General features: G+C 43.9%; 2 protein-coding genes and 1 long non-coding RNA gene across 3 annotated transcripts in view; 1 reads left to right on the forward strand and 2 right to left on the reverse strand.

Moving 5' to 3' along the window:
• Positions 1-5,848: 5,848 nt before the first annotated feature.
• Positions 5,849-13,927, reverse strand: LOC309625415. The gene is made up of 3 exons (XR_014242511.1): positions 10,615-13,927; positions 10,133-10,212; positions 5,849-6,484 (listed from the first exon to the last, which is right to left on the reverse strand). It is a non-coding gene; the product is annotated as an uncharacterized lncRNA (long non-coding RNA).
• Positions 13,928-14,113: 186 nt separating this feature from the next.
• Positions 14,114-21,000, forward strand: part of PYGL (glycogen phosphorylase L) — a 57,330-nt gene continuing 50,443 nt past the window's right edge. The window contains exons 1-2 of the mRNA XM_082384805.1: positions 14,114-14,497; positions 19,339-19,440. Of these exons, the coding sequence (XP_082240931.1) occupies positions 14,255-14,497; positions 19,339-19,440 (345 nt within the window). The 5' untranslated portion in view covers positions 14,114-14,254. The remainder of the gene's footprint in view (positions 14,498-19,338; positions 19,441-21,000) is intronic.
• Positions 14,509-21,000, reverse strand: part of ABHD12B (abhydrolase domain containing 12B) — a 65,796-nt gene continuing 59,304 nt past the window's right edge. Inside the window, exon 5 of the mRNA XM_082384883.1 lies at positions 14,509-15,576. The gene's annotated coding sequence lies outside the window, so the exon portion shown is untranslated. The remainder of the gene's footprint in view (positions 15,577-21,000) is intronic.

The raw sequence follows: 21,000 nt of genomic DNA on the forward strand, positions 1-21,000 counted from the left end.
TGCCGCTGAGCAACTAAGCCCACATGCCACAACTACTGAAGCCCACTCCTAGAGCAACAAGAGAAGCCACCTCAATGAGAAGCCCACGCACTGGAACGAAGAGTAGCCCCTGCTCGCCGCAACTAGAAGAAGCCCACGCACAGCAACAAAGACCCCACGCAGCCATAAATAAATAAATAAAATTTTTAAAAAATAAATAAAAATAATAATTTGCCAAGAGCATAAATCTCATGTTGTGTTCTCATCCCAATAAAATAAAACAAAATAAAATAAAGTAATAAAATAAAAGGTTTATGCCCAGGACCTGGAGGAATTCTGATGGAAACCTGGTCTCCCTGAAACCTGGCCCTTGGCCTTGGCCTCCTCGGAGGATCACTAAGCTATTCTAAAGAGGCTCTCTTCTCTAGGCTTTATTTCCCATTTAGTGTCCTGGAGGATAGAGGACAAAGCCAACTCCAGGCAAAATTCCGAAGTAAACAAGGTGTCTCTTTGACACATTCTCTTTCCTTTCTGTGTCCATCACTTCTCACCAGGAATACAGTATTCAAAGTACTGAAAACTTCCAACAGTGACAACTTACCCCATGCCTCAGGAGCCATACTCAGCTCAATCTCTTTTCCATTTCCCTCATTTATCAAACCTCCCAGTCTTCAATTGCCAGGTTATTGCTGTATCAGGGTAATAAACTCCAATATAGTTTCTTGCAACTTCCTACTAAGATATCCATCTAACCTTCTGAACATATAAAAGTTTCAACAGCATTAAAAATCCTATCAACCATCTGACAGTGCCTAAAAAGAATTTACACCAATGTCAGCATAAAGGGGGCTGACAATTGTGGCCAAAATGCAAAAGGAACTTATTGAAATAAACAGGCTTTACCCTTTGGGACAGAGCAGCATGGTCACCTGGGAAGGAGAGAAGAAGAGGCTTGAGTCACCCCACTAACAGCACCCAGCTCAGGAATGCAGGTCCTGCACAAAATAACACCCAGGGGCCTATGCCCTGCTGCAGCCAAGAGTGGAACTACCTCTCTTTGTATCCATTCACGACTATACCTCTCAGCGCACACATGACAGCTGTATGCACACAGGATGCCCTGCCGTGGAGGTGATGCTGGCACCTGAGGGCAGGGGCAGAAGATCTTCAGAGGCAAGCCATGCTCAGGGTGTTTTGCTAATATTCTTGAGGACAAAAATTATCTTCCTTAGTGAGACAGAACTAAAGACAAGGAGTTAGGAGCAGGATGACTAGAGAGAAAAGAAGTTTTTAAACTGCAGCCATTGCTGGCATTGAGGACACTGTAAACAACTGCTTGGGGTGAAAACTGCTTTTTCTCTTCTTTTTTCCCCCTTTTTGGTTAAAATGCTTTAAAGGGACCTCTGATTATACAACAGGAAAGCCCCAGCCCATCCCAGTAGGGATGACTGAGAGAATGCAGAGCTAAATAACTCTGTGCAGTAATGTGAGTGTTTTATCTTTGTGCAGGTAAGGTTTGGGGAGACGGGTTTGTTTGTTTCATTTTAAGGGACTTCTTTTTTTCTCCTGGCGGCCCAAAGATTACACTTGGTGGTCCCAAAAGAAAGAGGAGATGGAAAAAGCCACTCTAATCGAAAAGGGTGGTCTCTAGGAACATGGAAGCAGAATAGGACCCAAGGAAAGAAACAGTCAGTAAGGAATTCCCTCTTTCACCATTTGTCTAATGGTCTCTGGCCTCGATGCTGTCTAAAATCTGATTTCAAGATATCTCCTGTGTTGTGAGATAATTCTCTTCTATTATCACCCTCCCTGCTGAGTCTTTAGAGAAGCCTAACTTATATAACCCGGTGCCAGTTTTAAGTGAGAAGTGCCTCAGTGCTTGAGAGTGAGTGATCTGGGGATTAGAGGGTAAACTAAAATGCCCAGGAATGACTGAATAAGCCAGCATCCAAGTAACACGTATAGTGTTCCTTCCAACACGTACTCTAAGTGCACTCAGTAAGGAGGACTCTAGAAATAAAAATTTCTTAATTTTATTACATATTTGTACTTATTTTTAAGTTTCCTTCTGTTTCCTATATTAACTCTTTTTTGATTGTGTGTCAGTTCTGTCTGTTGAATCCATGCCTGTCAATCTGTTGGCTTTCCTTAAATGTTTCGCTGTATTTATGTTGAGGGTATGTTGAACTATACTGGTAGTGGCCTGATGTTTTTGCTTTCATACCAGTGAGACGGTTTCCCCTGCAGTAGAATTGTTCAGGGCAGAGGAAGCCGTGGATGCAAGAGGTGGCTCTTCCTCAGGAAAAGCATTCCCAACCCTCCTGTGGCTGCAAGGTACCTGGGACATTAATCCATTTCTCTTGCCCAGATCTCCACTCTTGGAGCATCGCGTTTGAGGAGACTCACTCCAGGAGTTATATTCCCAGCTCTGCCCTAAAGGTCACCATAAAAGTATAGGTAATGACTCACCTGGTAATTTAATTTCCCGGGGGTGGGGAGCGGTCACTGTATCAGGTGTCCGCCAAGACCAACCTCAGGTTCAGTAATTTGCTAGAAGGACTCACAGGGCTGAGAGGTAGTTATACTCACGGGTACAGTTTATTGAAATGAAAGGATACAAAACGAAACCAAGCAAAGGGAACAGACGCATGGGACAAAGCCTGGAGGAGACCAGGCAGAAGCTTTCCAGAGTCCTCTCCCAGTGGAGTCGCACAGGGGGCACCTAATTCCTCCCACGGCACCGTGTGGCAATACTTGCAAAGTGTGTCTGCCAGGGAAGCTCACTGGCCTCATCGTCGAGCTTTTTATTGGAGGCTGGCCACGTAGAGACTCTCTGCCAAACACGTGTCAAAATTTCAGACTCCCAGAAGGAAGCAGGTGTTCAGCATGAACATATTGTTTGCACAGTCTAGACACAGTGAACTGTCCTTATCATTAGGGAATGGTGGGAAAACTCCTGAAATCCAAGTTCCCAGATGCTAGACAAGGGCCAACCTTGCAAGCAGGGCTTGCTAAGAACAGGTGTCTCAGGGCTGCTATGTCAACTCTTTTCTGCACAGTATCCCAGAGGCCCCTCTCCCCAACCCCCATCGCCTCTGATCTTGGACTTGTTCCGGATTCTGATGAGTAAGCTCAAGTCTTGGAAACCCTGTAAGAGATCTCAGGATCTCTGGTTTTATTCAGTTTTGCCATTAGTACATAAGAAGCTCTCAAAAACCTGTGTTACATAAATGAGTCATGTAAAAAGAAAAAAATTGGATAATTTAAAACCTGAAAGAAAATACTCTGAAATATATTAACAAAGGAAAATGCTATTACATGAGAGTTTTATTTGTTGTATTTTTATATGCCTTCCAAATTTTCTAGAATAAACACATACTATTTCTATAATTAAAAAACAAGTAGAAATAAATGTTATTTTCCAACAAATCTGAGTGTTGGTCCTGTAGATGAGATGCAGAATCTGCAGGGATGGGCCCAGATCCACTGGATAACTTTGACCTCAGGGATATTTTTGGCCACAGGCATTCTGGGTGAGGCCCACATCACAAAGCATTTGTCCTTTGGGACCCAAACTTAGTGTTGTTCTCTTCCATTCAGTCTTCATAAATAAACTCAGAAAATACAATGGTCAACACTTAAAGCAAATTTGTCAACTGATAAACTAAAAATAAAAAATCTGAAGATCCACTGATGTTTCTCAGCTTCCAGTGGCAAATGCTACAAACTATAGTGATGCAATCAACTTTTAGCGATCTCCACTGATGGAATGGGAACAATTTTTTAAAATTTTTAATTACTTTCCAAGCATATCTTCCTAAGGTTAATATTATAACTTAGCCTGTAGGAGGAGGAATCCTAAACACATTCTAGGTAGCAGTGGGAAACGATCCTAAATGTTTTTTCAGTTTGGCATCAGCAATACAGCAGTTTACACTGTTACCACTTACTGTAACTTATGATAACCAGCAAGGATTCAACATTAAGTACCCAATTTGTCAGTACCCGGCTACTCTGAGTAATGCCAACTCTTTATTTCCCCCCTAGTAGTTGAACTTAGTTTCTTCATCACTTCAATCCCTTTACTGCAAGAGAACTGTACATCTATAGCTAAACTACATTTTCCACAACGGGAAGAAAAAAATGTCATTAAAACTATAGATCAGATCTAGCAATTATATTCCCAACAGAAATGGGGGGCATGTGTGCAGTAAAAACATGTACCAGTATCTTTATGGCAGCTTTGTTCATAATTACCAAAAACTGGATACAACCCAAATGTCCATCAACAGTGGATAAATAAAATATGGGTAACTAAAAAAATGGATAAAGTTGTGCTACATTCATATAACGGAACACTATACAACAATGAAAAGCTATGAAGTTTGGCAAGAACACAAAACATACAGACATAATGTTGAGTAAAAGAAGTCAGGCAAAATAGAGATGCACTGTATAATTAATTTCATTTATGCAAAGTTTAAAACAGGCAAAAGTAATTTGCAATATTGGAAGTCAGGGTAGTGATTACCTTTAGAGAGGGAGACAGGGAAGGGGAACAACAGAGGCTTCCGAGCTGCTCATAATATTCTGTAGCTCAGCCTTGGTGGAGTTTGCACAAGTTATTCATTTGTAAAAATTCACTGTGATAAAAACTTAAGATTTATACACCTGTCTGTATATTTTACTGCTATAAAAATATTACTCAAGGGGACTTCCCTGGTGGTCCAGTGGTTAAGGCTCTGCGCTTCCAATGCAGGGGGCACGGGTTTGATCCCTGGTCAGGGAACTAAGATCCCACATGCTGCGTGGCGTGGCCACAAATAAATAAATAAATAGAAAAAATTGTAAAAAATAAAATAAATATTAACCAAAAAGGAGGGTTTTACAAAGAGCTTATACATCAAAAACAGACATAGTTATTACGGTTCTTTTAGTAAATGTTCAATAACTCTAAGAACCTGACCAACGGTATATATGTAATGCCTATTTCTCCAGATTTTATGCGTCTTTGAGTCAGAGGAATCTCGTTAACTCCAACACAGATGTCTGGGTCTTGCTCCCATTTTCCATACCAAACCTCCACCCCCTGTGTACCAAGTCTTGTATTTCTGGGAGTCTCCAGAAGGTGTCTCCATGTGCTCTCAGTCCTGCTGGCAATTCCTCTGCCCATTGAGCCCAGTACTTCCTCCAGACCCTCTAAGCTGTGCAGGAGTGAAGCACAAGAGATTGATTCACCTGCTCAGGTGGGATGTTAAAACAGTGTTTCTTGGATCTGAGTATTTTTTATAAAGCTCAGTGAGAAAACTCTTTGTTTTTACTGACAGCCTTCTACGTGCTCGTGGAAATCATGCATCTAGATACTTAGACCAGGGTATCAAGAAACTGCTACAGTGCCCCAATCAGACTTACTGCTCCCCTCTGACAACTAAGGTTTCTTGCTGGCTCAAGCTCATCAGCAGATGCCTTCTACCCTTAGGGTGAATTCTTGCCCAGGAAACTCCTCAGCCTCCACCAGCCTCCCACAGCTGGACATGCCCTCACCCCAGCAACGGGAAGGGCATGACTTCTTTCCCCATGATTCCAACCTCCCCTGGGTGTATTGATTTCACTCAGGCCTGTCCCACCGGTTCACAGATGTGCTCAGACAGGCCTGAAAACCTGTGATAGACCCCAGATAAACCAGTGTAGCAATCCCTCTACTCTGCTACTTTAATACCTGCAAACTCAGATGCTTGACTCATAAGGGAGCCCAAGCCACCTGTACACCCAACTCTGAGTGTGTTCTAAATCTAGCATAAGAATGTTAAGATCCCATTCTTTTTTTTTTTTTTTTTAATGCTATTCTTGTCTGCTTACATTCTTTTTATTTATGTATGTATGTATGGCTGTGTTGGGTCTTCGTTTCTGTGCGAGGGCTTTCTCTAGTTGTGGCAAGCGGGGGCCACTCTTCATCGCGGCGGGCGGGCCTCTCACTATCGCGGCCTCTCGTTGCCGAGCACAGGCTCCAGACGCGCAGGCTCAGTAGTTGTGGCTCACGGGCCTAGTTACTCCGCGGCATGTGGGATCTTCCCAGACCAGGGCTTGAACCCGTGTCCCCTGCATTGGCAGGCAGATTCTCAACCACTGCGCCACCAGGGAAGCCCCCCATTCTTTTTTAAAAAGATTTCTTCAATGTTCTGTGTGAGAATAAATTATTTCTTTAGATGTCAATACATCTACATCTAAGATTTTGAAAGGGAGAAAGTGCCATCTATTTTATGCTCTGGCTAGAGGGATGAAAATAATCAATTTTGGTTCATCTTCTTCAGAATACAGGTGATTTTTGTTTGTTTGTTTTTCATTTATTTTATTCAAGTATAGTTGATTTACAATGTTGTGTTAATTTCTGCTGTACAGCAAAGTGATTCAGTTACACACACACACATACATATATATATATATATACACATTCTTTTTCATCAGAAAAAAGTAATTTTTTCAGAGTGTTTTGGTGCATAAATATCTGGAACAAAGAAAGAGAAATAAAGCAATAATTAAAATTGCAATCACATCCTTTGCTGAACCGCTCGATGGCCTGAGATGTTGAGTTCAACTAGCAAATTCCTCCACCTGCTGGTATAAGCTTGGCTCTGCAGTTCTCACACCTAAATCTCAAAAATATAAAATGAGGATTTGTCATGAAAATTATGGGTGGAGTGAAACTTCATGTTTTCATCTGAAACTGGAAATGTACTGTGATCCCATGACTAATATGCTATGATTCAAGGGGGTGGAGGAAGAAATAGCACTTCCAAGAAGAAAGAAAAACAGCTGTTGTAATTTGGCTTCAAGACGAATACAAGATGCTCTTTCCTTCCTGTGAACTGAGCACTTAAGTTCTGGGCTAACTGTTTTTTCCTTCAGCATATTCTGCCTTGTATTTTCATGTGAGTGTGGTGCCTTAACCTAGTTTAAAAGTTCTTAGTAAGGCAGAGACCATGGCCTGTATTTTTTGTACCATTAACAGTGAGCACAGTTCCTTGCATACAATGGGTGCTCATTCAATGATTGATTTGTTGACTTTCCAAGTTGGTCCATTCTTCCAGTTCCTTCTTTCACCAGGAACATGACCAAAGGGGAGTCCTCTATAGTCATTGTTATAAAATGACCACTCCCACAATATACTTAAATATAAAGGGGAGAGGGGAGGCAGATAAAGAGAGGGAGTGAGTGCCCAGGAAACCAGGGACTGGGGAAACAGCGTGTCTGGCTACTCTGTCGTCAGTTTGGTTCACTGATGTATCCCAAGTGCCCAGCAAAAGGCTGGACACACTGTAGTTTCTTAACAAATATTTTTTAAATAAATCAATAAATTTAAACACTGAATTTGAAAAACAGAGATAGGCTATGCTATGTGAAACTATGCTGAATGAACTCTAGTCCAAACAACAAGAAATGCAAAAAGAAAAGCCCGACATTTGTGCATGAGATCAGCTTTTAATACATCATCCAGACTCCCAGGCTCCATCCTTGAAAAAATTAAATGAAAAGGAAGCTATTTTTTTCTCTGTAATATGTTTTAAGCTGATAAATGTTACCCCTCAAATCCAAGTATCCTATTGGTTAGAGCTTTAAAGATGGATGATTAACAGCTCAGAGAAGTTAAAGTGTTTGCATCTGAGAACGTGGTGATTGTGATTCCTTCAGTTTACTCCTTAAGAGAACAAAATTCTAAAGAACAGTAATATTTGTATGGCAGCTATATGTTTTATAGGTAATCCCTGCAGTAAATCTATTACGTACAAAGAACAAGTCAAAATGTGGACCAACTATGGTCAGCACGACAAAGGCCCTGAGCCAAGGTGGCAGGGGAGCAGGTTGCATCCTGATTATCTGCTGAAACCCTAGGCTTAGCACACGTCTCGCTTCCCTTCCTCTGTCAGGATTTGTTCACATCTCTTTGCAAAACTTTCCCAGAATTTATCTCCTATAAATGTTATTCATTCCCATAACAAGGTGAAAACTTTTTCCGAAACATGAGTCTTGTTGCATTAGTAATAATACCAGAGGGTAAAGCAGATACAAACAGTACGAAAACTCAGGTGTGTACGAAATACAGCTTTCTATTTTATACATAATTTGAATTTCTATTGGAACACTCATTCCTCCAGGAAAGGGAAAAATGTGATCTCACTTAATTGCTTAATTGGCCCATTCACTCCAAGCACCAGTGGCAGGGGGTTGGGTGTGGGAAGCCCAGGCGTTGACAAGTCTCCCCCTGGGTATTTTCTGAGTCAGCCTTCGGCATCTGGTCTTCACCCAAGGGCTGCCCCACGCCTCCCTGGGGATGGGGAGTCTCTGTGACCGTGTCTAAGCCCTGACTACTGAGGGCCTCCTCCCTGAGCTCCTGTTACTTCCCCTGTATCTTCCAAACAAGCAGGGCCACGCCCCAGGCTGCTCCTTGGGGTTTCTGCTGCCTCCCCAGGGAGGCAGTCTCCCTCCAGGCTCCTTGCTCCCAGATCAGTGACATCTCTACTCCCCTCACACCCACTGTGATATCTTCTCACTCCTGTGAGTCTTCTCAGACCCTTGGCTCTCATTCAGTGTGTCTCCCAAATGTTAACCTAGGCCAGCTACAAACCAGGAAGGCTACGTCCTTCCTCAGCAAGTAGGAGCACAAGCTAGAGTGGCTCCTCAAGGGAGATGGGGAAAAGTAAACCACCAGGAGAATAAGGGAAATGCTGACTAATATTTCAAAAAATTATCCCAACCCAAAAGTTGACATCTTAATATTGCTTTTAACATTTTCTAGCACTTCTCCACTCAGAACTTTTTGGAGTTTAACCATCTTGGGAAGTGAAAAGGACAGAGAGCATTACCCTCACTTTGCAGAAGTTGAAATTGAGGCCCTAAGTGATTCGCCAGCATATTTCATAACAGGTGTGAAACATAACAGGGGGAAGTCAGGTTGTTAAACATTGCCAGCTTTTCAGGAACTCCCACCGGACCACACCTAACAAACCAAACCACTGTATTAAAAAGCAAATCAGATACGACAGGACCTGAAAATGCCAGGAACACTCACTTGATCAAGACAAGCCAAATATATTCAGGGAACAAGTGAATGGTCACAGTCACAGCCAGTTATAGAGATGGCAATGCGGTCAGCATGCCGTCTGCAGATCCTAAGGGCACTCAATAGTTTAATAAATCCAGGTTCTCAGTCATCTTACTAAATATTTAAAACAGCAGAGCCTAGGTAGTAACCTTGGTTGACACATTCATACATTAAATATACTCAGTGAAATGTACTTAAATTCACTCATTGGGCACAAAGCGCAGCCCACCTTCCATGCTGCCCATCCCTGGGGTGCCAATGCCCATTTGTGAGGCCGCTTTGGACCTCTGGTATTTCCCTGGATTTCAGAACTGATTAGAAGTACGTCAAAAGGCCAGAGAACAGTATAAAACAAACTAAGGGGACAGGGTAAGTAGGTCAGCTAAGGTGCAGTGAGAGATCATGCTTACTTAACAGATCCCAAACCGGAAAACAATATGCAAATATTTGAAAACCTCTTCAGCCTCTTACCTGTTAAATGATCTTGAGCAAACTACTTAACTTCTCCAAGCCTCGGTTTCTTCATCTACAAAATGGGAAGAAAAATAGAACTTGCCCTACAGGGCTGGTAAGAGGATTAAATGAGGGAACGCACATTAAGAGCCTAGCCAGAGCCCTTGGAAAATGCTAGCTGCAGATTTGATGAATCTGAAAGTGGTGTGCCAACACGGTAAGCCCTAGTTTGGAATATAGTGGCTGTTAACCTATGTTTGTGGTCTGATATCTTTCTGGTGGTTACCAGAATGGGCCTCATAGACCTCCAACTGCATGCAGCATAACTGACCAAGGGCCACGGACGTCCTTGCTGGGCTTGTGAAGAGGCCACGCCTCCCCAGGTTGCTCCCAGCAATGGCTAAGAGAGCATGGTGACTTCTCTGACATTGGCTTTGGTGCCAGAACTGCCAGTGGCCTTGGCTCCTTCCCCATTTTCTTTCCCACAGGCATTTGCCCTAACAAAATCCTTGCATGCTGAATCCTGTCTTGGCATCTGCTTCTCTGAAGACCCAGGCTGACACACTTTCCCAAGTTCTTTTCTGACAGTGGGCAACTTACACTTGTCTTGTGAGGTCTGCACAGTTTGTTCAGCTATTCGCAAGGGCCATTTCATCAGAGCAGCCATGAGGAAGCCGCAGCTGAGAAACAGGAATAACAGGGGTCATCGTGGCCAAGGCTGGTGTAAACAGAGGTGAGCAACGTAAGTCTGACACTTTTTCAGGGAACCACAGTTTTGAGTGTTTCTTGTCAGGGAGAGGCTGAAGGAAAGGTTTTTAAAGATCGTAATCTTCTTGGTCAAGTAACTTAATCTCTCTGGGCCTCAGTGTCCTAGACCAGTACAGAATGAGCAGATGTTAGATTTCAAAGGGACCTGGGAGACCATAAGCTCTGTGTTTCCCAAACTTCAGTTACATTTCTACACTTTTAGGCCAACCCACGTGTCACCCAAATGCTAATTTTTCTTTAAGTAAATTCACTTTAACTTAAAATTTAAAAAGCGAAGTTTATGTCAGAGTGTTAACTGGAGAAGTATCACTTACCATAAATGGAAGACAACATTATTAAATTCTTGTTAGATGCTAAAACCTGAAGAAGGTGTAGAGCCTGGACCTGCTTTCTGTTAAAAATATAGATTAACAAGTGTTAAAGACCTGCTAACACCAAATACTTTCTAGAAAGACTGGAAGAGAAGTGAAAAGACTACCTGACAATGTGATTCATTGTCATGCAAGACTAGATCTATGACACACTCCTAAGTCACCTAAGTCACTCCTTTCACATGGGCTTGGGTGATCCCTCCCTTCATGCTGTAGTTTGGACATTCTACCATTCACAGTTTTTCCACTTTGAGGGATGTGCAACTCAGGGGTGCAGGTTTACTAACTGGCTACAGAATCAAGCCAATAGTGTGTTTATTAGTTCATCATTATCCTGGGTTTCCAACAAGAACTTAGTCCATCTAAGTAGATAGGGGGGCTAGGATCCACCTATTTGGAACTTTCTTAAACAAAACTAAGAAGCAGCAAGTTTGCCTTTGGTGTCTTCCATCTCTTCTTTTGCACCCCCTAATTCCTCACTCCCCATCCAAGTACCCAGACAATTCTTTTGCCTTTTGCTGCTCAGGTCTCCCTGGGAGTAAGATCTACTCAGACCTAGCTTCCCCTCATCTCACTGCCCCACCCTATTTTCCATCTAACTGTTGAACTATTTCACACCAACCTGTGAATGACCCAAAACTGGCTTAATGGTGTGACCATCCTAGAGGTATTCAAAACTGCTTTTAGAAACGTATTTTTTATCATCTAATTTGTCAAGAGACCTGCCCTTTCAGCCTCCCCTCAAACTTTACCATAGAGGCCTGGTTATTTTAAGATCAACTTTTTTTTTTTTGCATTTATTTAATTTCTTTTTTATATAATTTATTTTTTATTGAAGTATGGTTGATTTACAATATTAGTTTCAGGTGTACAACATAGTGATTCAACATTTTTATAGATTACACTCCATTTAAAGTTATTACAAAAGAATGGCTATAGTCCCTCTGCTGTACAATATATCCTTGTTGCTTTTTTAAAAAAATTTATTTATTTATTTTTGGCTGCATTGGGTCTTTGTTGCTGTGCGCGGGCTTTCTCTAGTTGAGGTGAGTGGGAGCTACTCTTCATTGTGATGCGCAGGCTTCTCATTGCAGTGGCTTCTCTTGTTAAGGAGCACGGGCTCTAGGCACTTGTGCTTCAGTAGTTGTGGCACACAGGCTCAGTAGTTGTGGCTTGCGGGCTCTAGAGCGCAGGCTCAGTAGCTGTGGTGCACGGGCTTAGTTGCTCCGTGGCATGTGGGATCTTCCCGGACCAGGGCTCGAACCCGTGTCCCTGCATTGGCAGGCGGATTATTAACCACTGTGCCACCAGGGAAGTCCCTCGTTGCTTATTTATTTTATACCTAGCGGTTTGTATATCTTAATGCCCTCCCCCCCTCCTTCTCTCCACTGGTAACCACTAGTTTGTTCTATCTGTAAGATCAACCATTTTGATGCTGCTCTACTCTCACTTTTAATTCAGGGTATTTCTGGCCTCATCCAGATGGCCAGACCCTCATCCTTGTGTCTCCTAAATACTTTCCCATGCAGGTCATCAGTACTACAGGCACTGCATATTGTAACTCAGTCCTGGCTCTGCCCCAAAGGCCTAGAGTCTGAAGCCCTGACATTGGGAGGACAAGGGGTCTGGTTATTTTGCCAGACCTATGAGATCTGAAGTCTTATTTTTATGGTGAGAGTTGCATTTAGCCTGAGTCAAATAATCCCCCCCACCACCACATCAACTCAAAATAATCAGCTTTGGTTTATTATTAACAGTAAAGTCCATTAATAAGTTGCACTAAGATTTTTTGGGGGAAATTCAATTCTGGCACTGGACTGTTTCTAAAATAATAGATTAATACCACATCTTATTGAAAAAGAAAAAGCCTCTGACATCCTAAAATACCATGTGTTTGCCTTTGACAATGTTTAAACACACACACACACACACACACACGCACACGCACACACACACAAATAAATACCACCAACACTGGAGGTGAATGGTGCAAAGATCAGCCTGTACTGCAGAGTAACACAGACTGCTTTGTTTCCTGTAAACAAGGCAACCAGCCCAGTGAGTTATCCCTTCATTTTACAGGACACACCTTTCTCTTTTCTCCTCCCTCCACCCCGCCTTCGGTTAAACAAGAGGCCAAAGGTAAAAGCCCCTGCCACCTAATCAGCCTGAAGGTCCAACTCAGGACTTCCGATTCTCACTAACTTGTCTGTACAGACGAGCAGGATGCTTTGACAGGGCAAGCATGAGTCTAGGAGTCAAGAAGCCCGAATTCCTGACTCCTCAAAAACTAAATGAAAGCAAAGGGGGTGCCCTGGGTTTCTTTTCTGATCCAAGATCGGGGGATGTCAAGGACTGACAGGGACGTGGGACAACCGAAGTAAAAGAGTGCTGACCCTCCAGGATCCCTTCCGAAGCTTGTGGTAGAACCCATTCCAGGTGAGAAATAATAGCATAGCAAATAAACCTCTGTAAAACAAAAGTTTGCCAGCAACCTGCTGTTACCTGAAAACTGGGTTTGCCTCTTGGTGGGTGTCGAGCCAAAAGACACAACCAAGCCAAAGATCGGGAGAAGGAAGAATTTATTACTTGCAGCAAGTAAGGAGAACACACGGAAACCTTCCCAAAGCAGAGTCTCCCTGAACAGCAAAACTGGGAAGTTTTAAGCTAAGGGTACATGCATATTCATGAAACGGCTTGAGCAGAGGAGAACTCAGCAAAGAATTGGGGCAAAGGTAGACAGAGGCCAAGCTTTAGTTGACTTAAGTCATGAGGGTCAACATCATCATTCCACCCTCCGCCTGGGTGGGGGGTCTTAGTTCCTGCAGACCTCAAAGATGGGTATCAGATTGCTGTGTATATCCCTTGGGGAGTAACTAGGGCTCTGTTTTATCACTGAACTATTATTTCTTGACTGCTTTTCCTTTGTTCCTGCATTCCCTTACTTCCCTTAAGATCATTAATTACTGAGACCTCTTCAAGGACAAGCACTGTGGCCAGGCTTAGACCACAACATGGCTTAGGCCAAAAATGCCTTCTCTTAGGTCAAGAAAGCCATGCAGGTGGTTCTCCCCTCTCCAGGGACCTTCCCCCCCCCCCGCCCCCCATCTGCTTACAACGCTTTCACACCAGACATCCTCCTTCTACCCAAGACTCTAGAGTGGGGAGGCAGGACAAATTCCCTCCTCTACTCACCCCCCAGCCCCATTCCCCAGATCCGGAAGGAGGCGTCAGAGTGTCCACGTGAGTCACCAAAGGGCCCACCTTCAACTGCCAAGAGGATTCAGCCCAGGTCCCTGGCCGCCAGCCCCCCACCTCCACCCCAACCGGGCCTATCGGGTGCGCAGAGGTCGCGACAGGCGCGCTCCCACCGCCGTACACGCCCTGCCCGGCCCAGAGCCCCAGGCAGGAGCCGGGCCTTCCCTCCGCCTCCCGAGAGGGCGGGCTGCAACCCCGGGCGGCGCCGCACCGAGGGGCGGACCCCAGACTTTCCTCCGACTCAAAAGCGGCGAGAGGCGCAGGGAGACTCCGCCCCTGTCCTGCCGCCGGGCGTTTGGAGCCGCACGTCCTGCTCGCCGCCGCCATGGCCAAGCCCCTGACCGACCAGGAGAAGCGGCGGCAGATCAGCATCCGCGGCATCGTGGGCGTGGAGAACGTGGCCGAGCTGAAGAAGGGCTTCAACCGGCATCTGCACTTCACGCTGGTCAAGGACCGCAATGTGGCCACCCCCCGCGACTACTTCTTCGCGCTGGCGCACACGGTGCGCGACCACCTGGTGGGGCGCTGGATCCGCACGCAGCAGCACTACTACGAGACGTGCCCCAAGGTACGCGCCCGGGCGCGGGGAGGCGGGAGGGGGGGCTCCTCGCCGCCCCTCGCCGGGTCGTGCCCTTCCGGGGCCGCGCGAGTCCAGCAGCCTGGCGCCGGGGCGGTGTCCGCGGCGGGGTGGGCGGAGCCCCCGGAGTGACCTCTCCTCACGCCGTTCTTGCCCCCCGCGAAGTCCGGGGTAGAGCGTCTGGGCGGCGGGTGGGCAGCCCAAGGGACAGATCCGGCCCTCCGCCAACACCCCGTTCACATCTCGTGGGCCTCACCGCGCTTCCTGCCCCTGGGGACCGCCTGGAGCCGACGCCCAGGCCTCCCTCGCCTGTCCACTTGCTTCACAAACTTTTTTGGAGCATCTCCTCTCGGCGTTTACTCTGAGATATCGGCCGGCTCCTCTCTCTATGCCAGGCACAGTTCTCGGCCCCAGGCAGTCGACCCAGAACAAAACGGATGAGAACCCTGCCTTGGGGAAGCTGAATGTTTAGGGAGGGAGACAAATGCAAAGTCGTCGTCAGACGGTAATAAGAGTTAAGGGGGGGTAGGTGGGGAAGAGTGGGAAGAAGGTGCTTCACAGCCCACAGAACTTTTGGAGGACTAGATGGGGGTTTCGTGGGAGACCCGGGCTTGTCGTAGGTACTGCCCGAGGGTGGTGAAGGGGGAGGGGTAAAGGTCCCACCCCATGGTCAGAGCTCTGAGCGCCCCCCGCCCCTCGCCCAACACGCAGTTCCTAGGAGTGGGGTGTGGAGCTTCTGGACTTCCTTGATTCCTGCGGACTGGAGGCCGAGGGCCAGGCCACCCGGGAACTGCTGAGGGCTGCTGTTCACAGACCACCGCTACCCGGTGCTCGGGGGCTGGAGCGGACGCCGCTGGGCGCACGGAGGAACACTATTTCCACCTGGCCAATCTGGGAAGGCGGGGTGGGGAGGACTGAGTAGGACTTAGCAGCCAGACGGATTGTGTTGTGTAGAGTGCGGGTGAGCGAGCAGCTCTGGCAGCAGCAGTGAGGATGGTTGTGAGTCTTGAGAGAGGAAACTGGAAACGCTGGTTGGAGGCATATTGGAAAGGGTGAATGATGGGAATACCCTGGAGGTAGTGGGAAATACACATAAACATTTATTAGGAATTGTTTTAATAGGTAAAGCATGAAAAAGAATAGCCCATATTCCAAGTGCTTAAAGAACCCCTAAGCAAAACAGTCCTCAGAGTAAGGAATTGCAGCTGTAACAAAGCTTTCAAATGGAGAGTAACTTCCCCACCCCTGAGGCTTAGGCCTCTACCCAAAGCTAGCAACTGCTAAACTATATCCTTAGAAAACAGTTTATGTATACATATATCTACCGTAATTTTTATTTGCTTAGAGGGGACTGCACCTTACATTAAAAATTATTATTTAAGTTTTTAAGCTGGAGAGTGAGATGATGAGCCATATTTTACCACCTGCCCCCCTCCCCTCCCCACACACTTCCAAAGCATTTAGTGCCATAGAACACAGTCGCCTTGTACGTTTCTCCTCCGGTGACTTATCTGGTACTTTATGGTTTTCTTGTTCTCTTGTTAGTTTCTGCACTGGGCAAGCATTTCTTACTTAACGCAGGTATAAGCCAGGTATTCTGATAGTGATACAAGTGAACAAGATCCATTCCACACATGTTCATAAAGTGTCTACTCTGTGACAGTCATTCACATAACAGACGGTCCCTGCCCTCAGCATAGAGTGGAGCCAGTAGGTGTGTCCAATCTTCTCTCCCGCCTCCCCTGCTTTCTAGTAACTGCAGATGAATCCCAAATCTGGATCTCTAGTCTCAATTCCTTTTCTGGCTCCATCCCTACATTTGTAAGTGCTTGGTAAACATACCTAGATCTCCCCTTATTCCGTTAAACTCAGCATGTTAAAAACTCAAATCATCATCCCTCCCAATCCTGCCCTCCCTTCTGTGTTTCTAATGTTAATGGCATTGTCATCCTGACAGTCACCCAGACACAAAACTTTAGTTTCGCCTTTGATTTCCTCCTGTATTCCCCATTCAACAAGTTGCCAAATTCTGTTGATTTCTGCAGTTTGCCTTGAAAATACCCACTCTGCTCCATTCTCACTTCTCTGCCTAACTGAGGCCCTGGCCTCTGGTCTTCGATGAAGTAGGTTTCTAAGTGTTTACCTTGCTTCCCAGAAATGGTTAAACTGGCAGCATGCAGCTGAATATGGCTAGCAGACTTATTTTATTTGGTCGGTTAGACATCTTTAAGCAGTTTTATTTTCCGTACCTTCAGGCAGGACACTCCAGTTCTTGGCCCAGTACTCCTCATTGTTTTTTGTGACTGCCTTTACACACGTATTTTCTCTGCCTGGCTCCTGAAGGCATTTGAGTTTGCAATCCCAGCTCATTCTATGCATTATAGCCTGATTAAACCTCTTAAAGAGATCCATCTTGCCCTCTGCTCAGATCTGTATCACTGGCAGTATTGCCTGCCACAGTCCTTAAGCACTGAAGGCCCTTCTCAGCCCAGGTGAGCCTGTCCCTCCCGTCTTATCTCCCATTACCCTCCCTCCCATTACCTTGCTCTCCCACCAAACCAATTTGCCGTCCATGCCCTGTTCTCCCCACTTCCGGGCCTCTGCCCACACTGCACCCTTCACCCGGGATGCCCTCCCCACCACGTGGAACTCTGCTCGACTCTTGCCTGCCCTGCAAGTCTCAGTTGTGTTGCCGCCTATTCTATACACCTAGTAATTAATACTAGGAACAAATTAAAAGTATTTTTTAAATATTGCTTATTGTTATGTCTTCTTTATTTTATCTATACAAGCCTTTTGAAAATTTCTAATTTTTGTAAAATATACATAAGATATTAGTAATAGTAGTGCATGCATGTAATCTATAAGCTATATTGGAGATGCTCAAATATTTTACTACCAGAAGTATGTTTTAAATGTTTAGGGACCACTAACTAAGAGGATGAGGGAGATCAATTTTTTAAGGTCTTTTATACCCCCAAATATAAGGTGCAAGCCCCCCCAAAAAATTTATTTATGGGAAAATAGGAAATCACCTTAAATTTATGTCCTTGGAAAATCTGTCATGTAACAAGATGCTATCAACTACTTTATTTTAAGCAGCAACATTTTTTTAGGAAGACCTTGAAATGTCTTAAAAACTCTTAAGTCCATGCTAATTTAGAATCCTTAAAAGGGAGACAAAGAAATTTAACACAGATGTTGTCATTATTCCTGGGACTATGACCTCACAATTGCAAGTGTTGGATATATATACTGTATTTATAACCAAGCTTTTTATAGATCACTAAAAAGTAAAAAGCGATAGGTAGTGGTTATATTATAGAGATCATGAAAATGCACACAGGGAAGAATGAAAAAAACTGCCCTGATGTTATGTAAATGGATATTTGTGGCTTGAGATGCTCTTTTTTCTGATGCATTGGTACAAGGGCGCCAGCCTTGGGGGTGAGTGACGCCTTGCACCTCTTTGGCCTGAGTCTGCCCCAGGAAAGATACCTTTTCCCAGCTCACAGAAAGGTATCTAACAAACTAATGAGGGCCCTAATGACAGCATTATAGATATTCAAACAACTTGGATAAAAATAATGATGATGTGCTCTGGAAAATAGTGTTTGATAACATGTTGACTATCCATGGGAAGACTTGGAATTCAATTGTTTCATAAAATGAAAGTAGGGAAAAGTGAGATTTCTGAATTGACATTTTCATATAATATTTTAAGTATATATGTGTAACTAATGAGTTAAATATAATAGGCATTTCTTCTTTTTTTATTTTTATAATAGGCATTTCTTATATTGAACTATATTCATTTTTTTTTTTTTTTTAGTACTTCCTGGTTGACCAAATCCTTTTCTTTGGGGTTATTCCTATTGAGAAATGGGGAAGTCCCTAAAATTTGAGGTGACTTTATATTGATATTGATGCATTTACAGATTTTTATTGTTTTGTTTTGTGTTTGGTGAAAAAGAAAAAAGGAACTGATACAGAGAGTAAGATATTTTATAAGAGGATGATGAAGTTACTGACCCTTTTTGTTTTCTTGACTACTAAACTGTGCTTGTACTTTAAAGGGTTTTAGGTAAGTCTGAGCTTTGCACCTTTCACTTTCAACTCTGATAGTATTGATATTTACTTGGCTTCTACTATGTCAAAGGCAAACAGTTTCTAAGCTGATAGAGAAATGTCCTATTTCACCAAGAACAAACACCAATAAACCTGAGGCAGTCTTTTGTTATACAGAAGGAACTATTGCCAGTTCATAGACTTTCTAGGATAATTTTAATTCTAAAATATTTAATTATAATATTACTTGCAGTAACAGTTAAGGAGGAATACTTTGTAGTCATTGGGTGTATCTTGAAGGAGTTAATCTCTGTGTTTCTTGGATGACTTGAGATGCTCACAGCCAACCCCACCTGACCCTCATCCTATAAACATTTTACAGATGAATGATGAGCTATGTCAGTCTGACTTCCGTTTACCCCAAACATATGTTTTTTCATGAGGCTCATGAACAGGAAGAAAAAACCCACAAAACATTGAATCTAATGAGTTGGATGAGTTTGCTTTTTTTCCTCTCCCTGGGGGTAAAAGATATACATTTTTTTAAGTATTACCAAAACCAGGATATGAAATGGTTTTTCCAACGCCAGTTAGTTATCAGTAGTGCTTTTCTTTAGCCCTTCATGCATCTATAGGAGTCTCATTTGAACCTGAGTTAAAGTAGCCCTGCCTGTTTGTTTCTTATTGGTGACCTTGTCTTTTTACGTTGACAAGTAAGATTGGCCTCATAGCCGTTAACAAGACCTCTCTCTTCTTTGTTTCAGAGGGTTTATTACCTCTCTTTGGAATTTTACATGGGCCGAACATTACAGAACACCATGATCAACCTTGGCCTGCAGAATGCCTGTGACGAGGCCATTTACCAGGTACATTGTCTCTGTATTTCTCTCATTCTCTCCCTTTAAATTTCAAGTTCAACTCAGGAACCTTGGGGATATAGCCACCCCACCCCCACCCCCCCAAAATGGTGAAAAATTGCTTCTATAGACATGGCTATTACAAACGATTAGAAATCTAAACTATAGTACTCCTGATCTCTGGGTTAAGAGGAACAAAGCTAGAGAACTAGTTTTGCCTCATGAGAATTTTGTTCTGCAATCAGTTTTTGACAGCATTACGCAACAAATTACATTTTAGAAATTAGCATCTGAACAAGCCTTTAAGAAGTACTTGAGTCCCTGCTCTCAGAATCACAAGCTTTACTTTGGGCTCCTATATACTTTTTTAAAGGGATCAAAGTTTGACTGTTATTTGTATATCAAGGCAATATATGAAAGTAATAAACTTTTAAAATTCTATTGTCATCCTTTCTCTGTTGCTTAATGAGATGTAAAATACACTTCCTCTTTAAATGAGGAGCCTGAGGTCTTGAACCTAATGCGTTAATTTGTTTGAATGAACTGTTTCTCCTTTGACCTTCAAGTATCTTCATACCAAAAATAGTCCTTAACCTTTCTGATGTGGTTAATAGGAGGAACATGTATTTGCAAAGATGCACTCTAAATAAGAGACTGTTCAAGTTGCTTTTGTCCTGGCATAGGGTTGTTCTCCTCTCATGTGGCCAGCTGCTTGTCACTAGGGCTGGTTTCCTTTGTGTGGGTTTAGTAGAGCATTTCGTGTGAAAGAACCATTGCATCTCCTCTCTGCTTCCCTTTTCTTTGCCTCCCCTGATATCAGCTGAAAAAAATATACCTCCTTTGCACCATAATCTAACCAGGTGGGATGAAGGGACCCACGTCTCCTTGCTCAAGGTTTACAGCCTACTCTAGACTCACATGTTTAGAATGTTAAAAATCCTGAGCACTAGCATTAGCAGTTGATGTCACAAGGACCCCAGTACTCTAGGCACCAGGGAGCAAATTTGAAAGCCCTTTGAACAATGAACAGAAGCAAATCCATTTTTGAACTCTTAGAAGATTTAGTTATCAGGACTTGTGTCAGAAAGCAACTTTTGATATAAGGGTAGGGATCCAAGCAGGTAACGCCACGGCAACTGGGGCGTCCACTTCAAGCATAGTTACATCTTGTGCGTATGTTTTCAAATGTGTAGATTATGTTTCCATGTAAAATTTCATGGATTGCCTCACTTTCAGATAAGAATGCAGTCATTTCACAACGGACCATTATTAACCAGGCATGGGCTAGATTATTATCTAGTCAGCAGAGGACAGGTCATTTAATTTATCTGGCCATCAATTTCCTCATTGTAAGATGAACAGTCCAAAGTGACCTCTAGAACTGCAGAATTTTGGTACGAGTCCACACTGCTGCTACTGACCTCTGGCTGTGCGGGTCCCGACACTCTGTGGCAGGGAGCTGACTGGCAACCAATTCCATCATCCCCAAGGTCACAGTTGCTCCTTGGCCTCCCACAGTCTCCCTCTCTTTTTTTTTTAATTGAATATAGTTAATTTACAATGTTGTAC

Source organism: Balaenoptera borealis (assembly GCF_965194805.1).
Source record: "Balaenoptera borealis genome assembly, chromosome: 3".
NCBI classification, from domain to species: domain Eukaryota; kingdom Metazoa; phylum Chordata; class Mammalia; order Artiodactyla; family Balaenopteridae; genus Balaenoptera; species Balaenoptera borealis.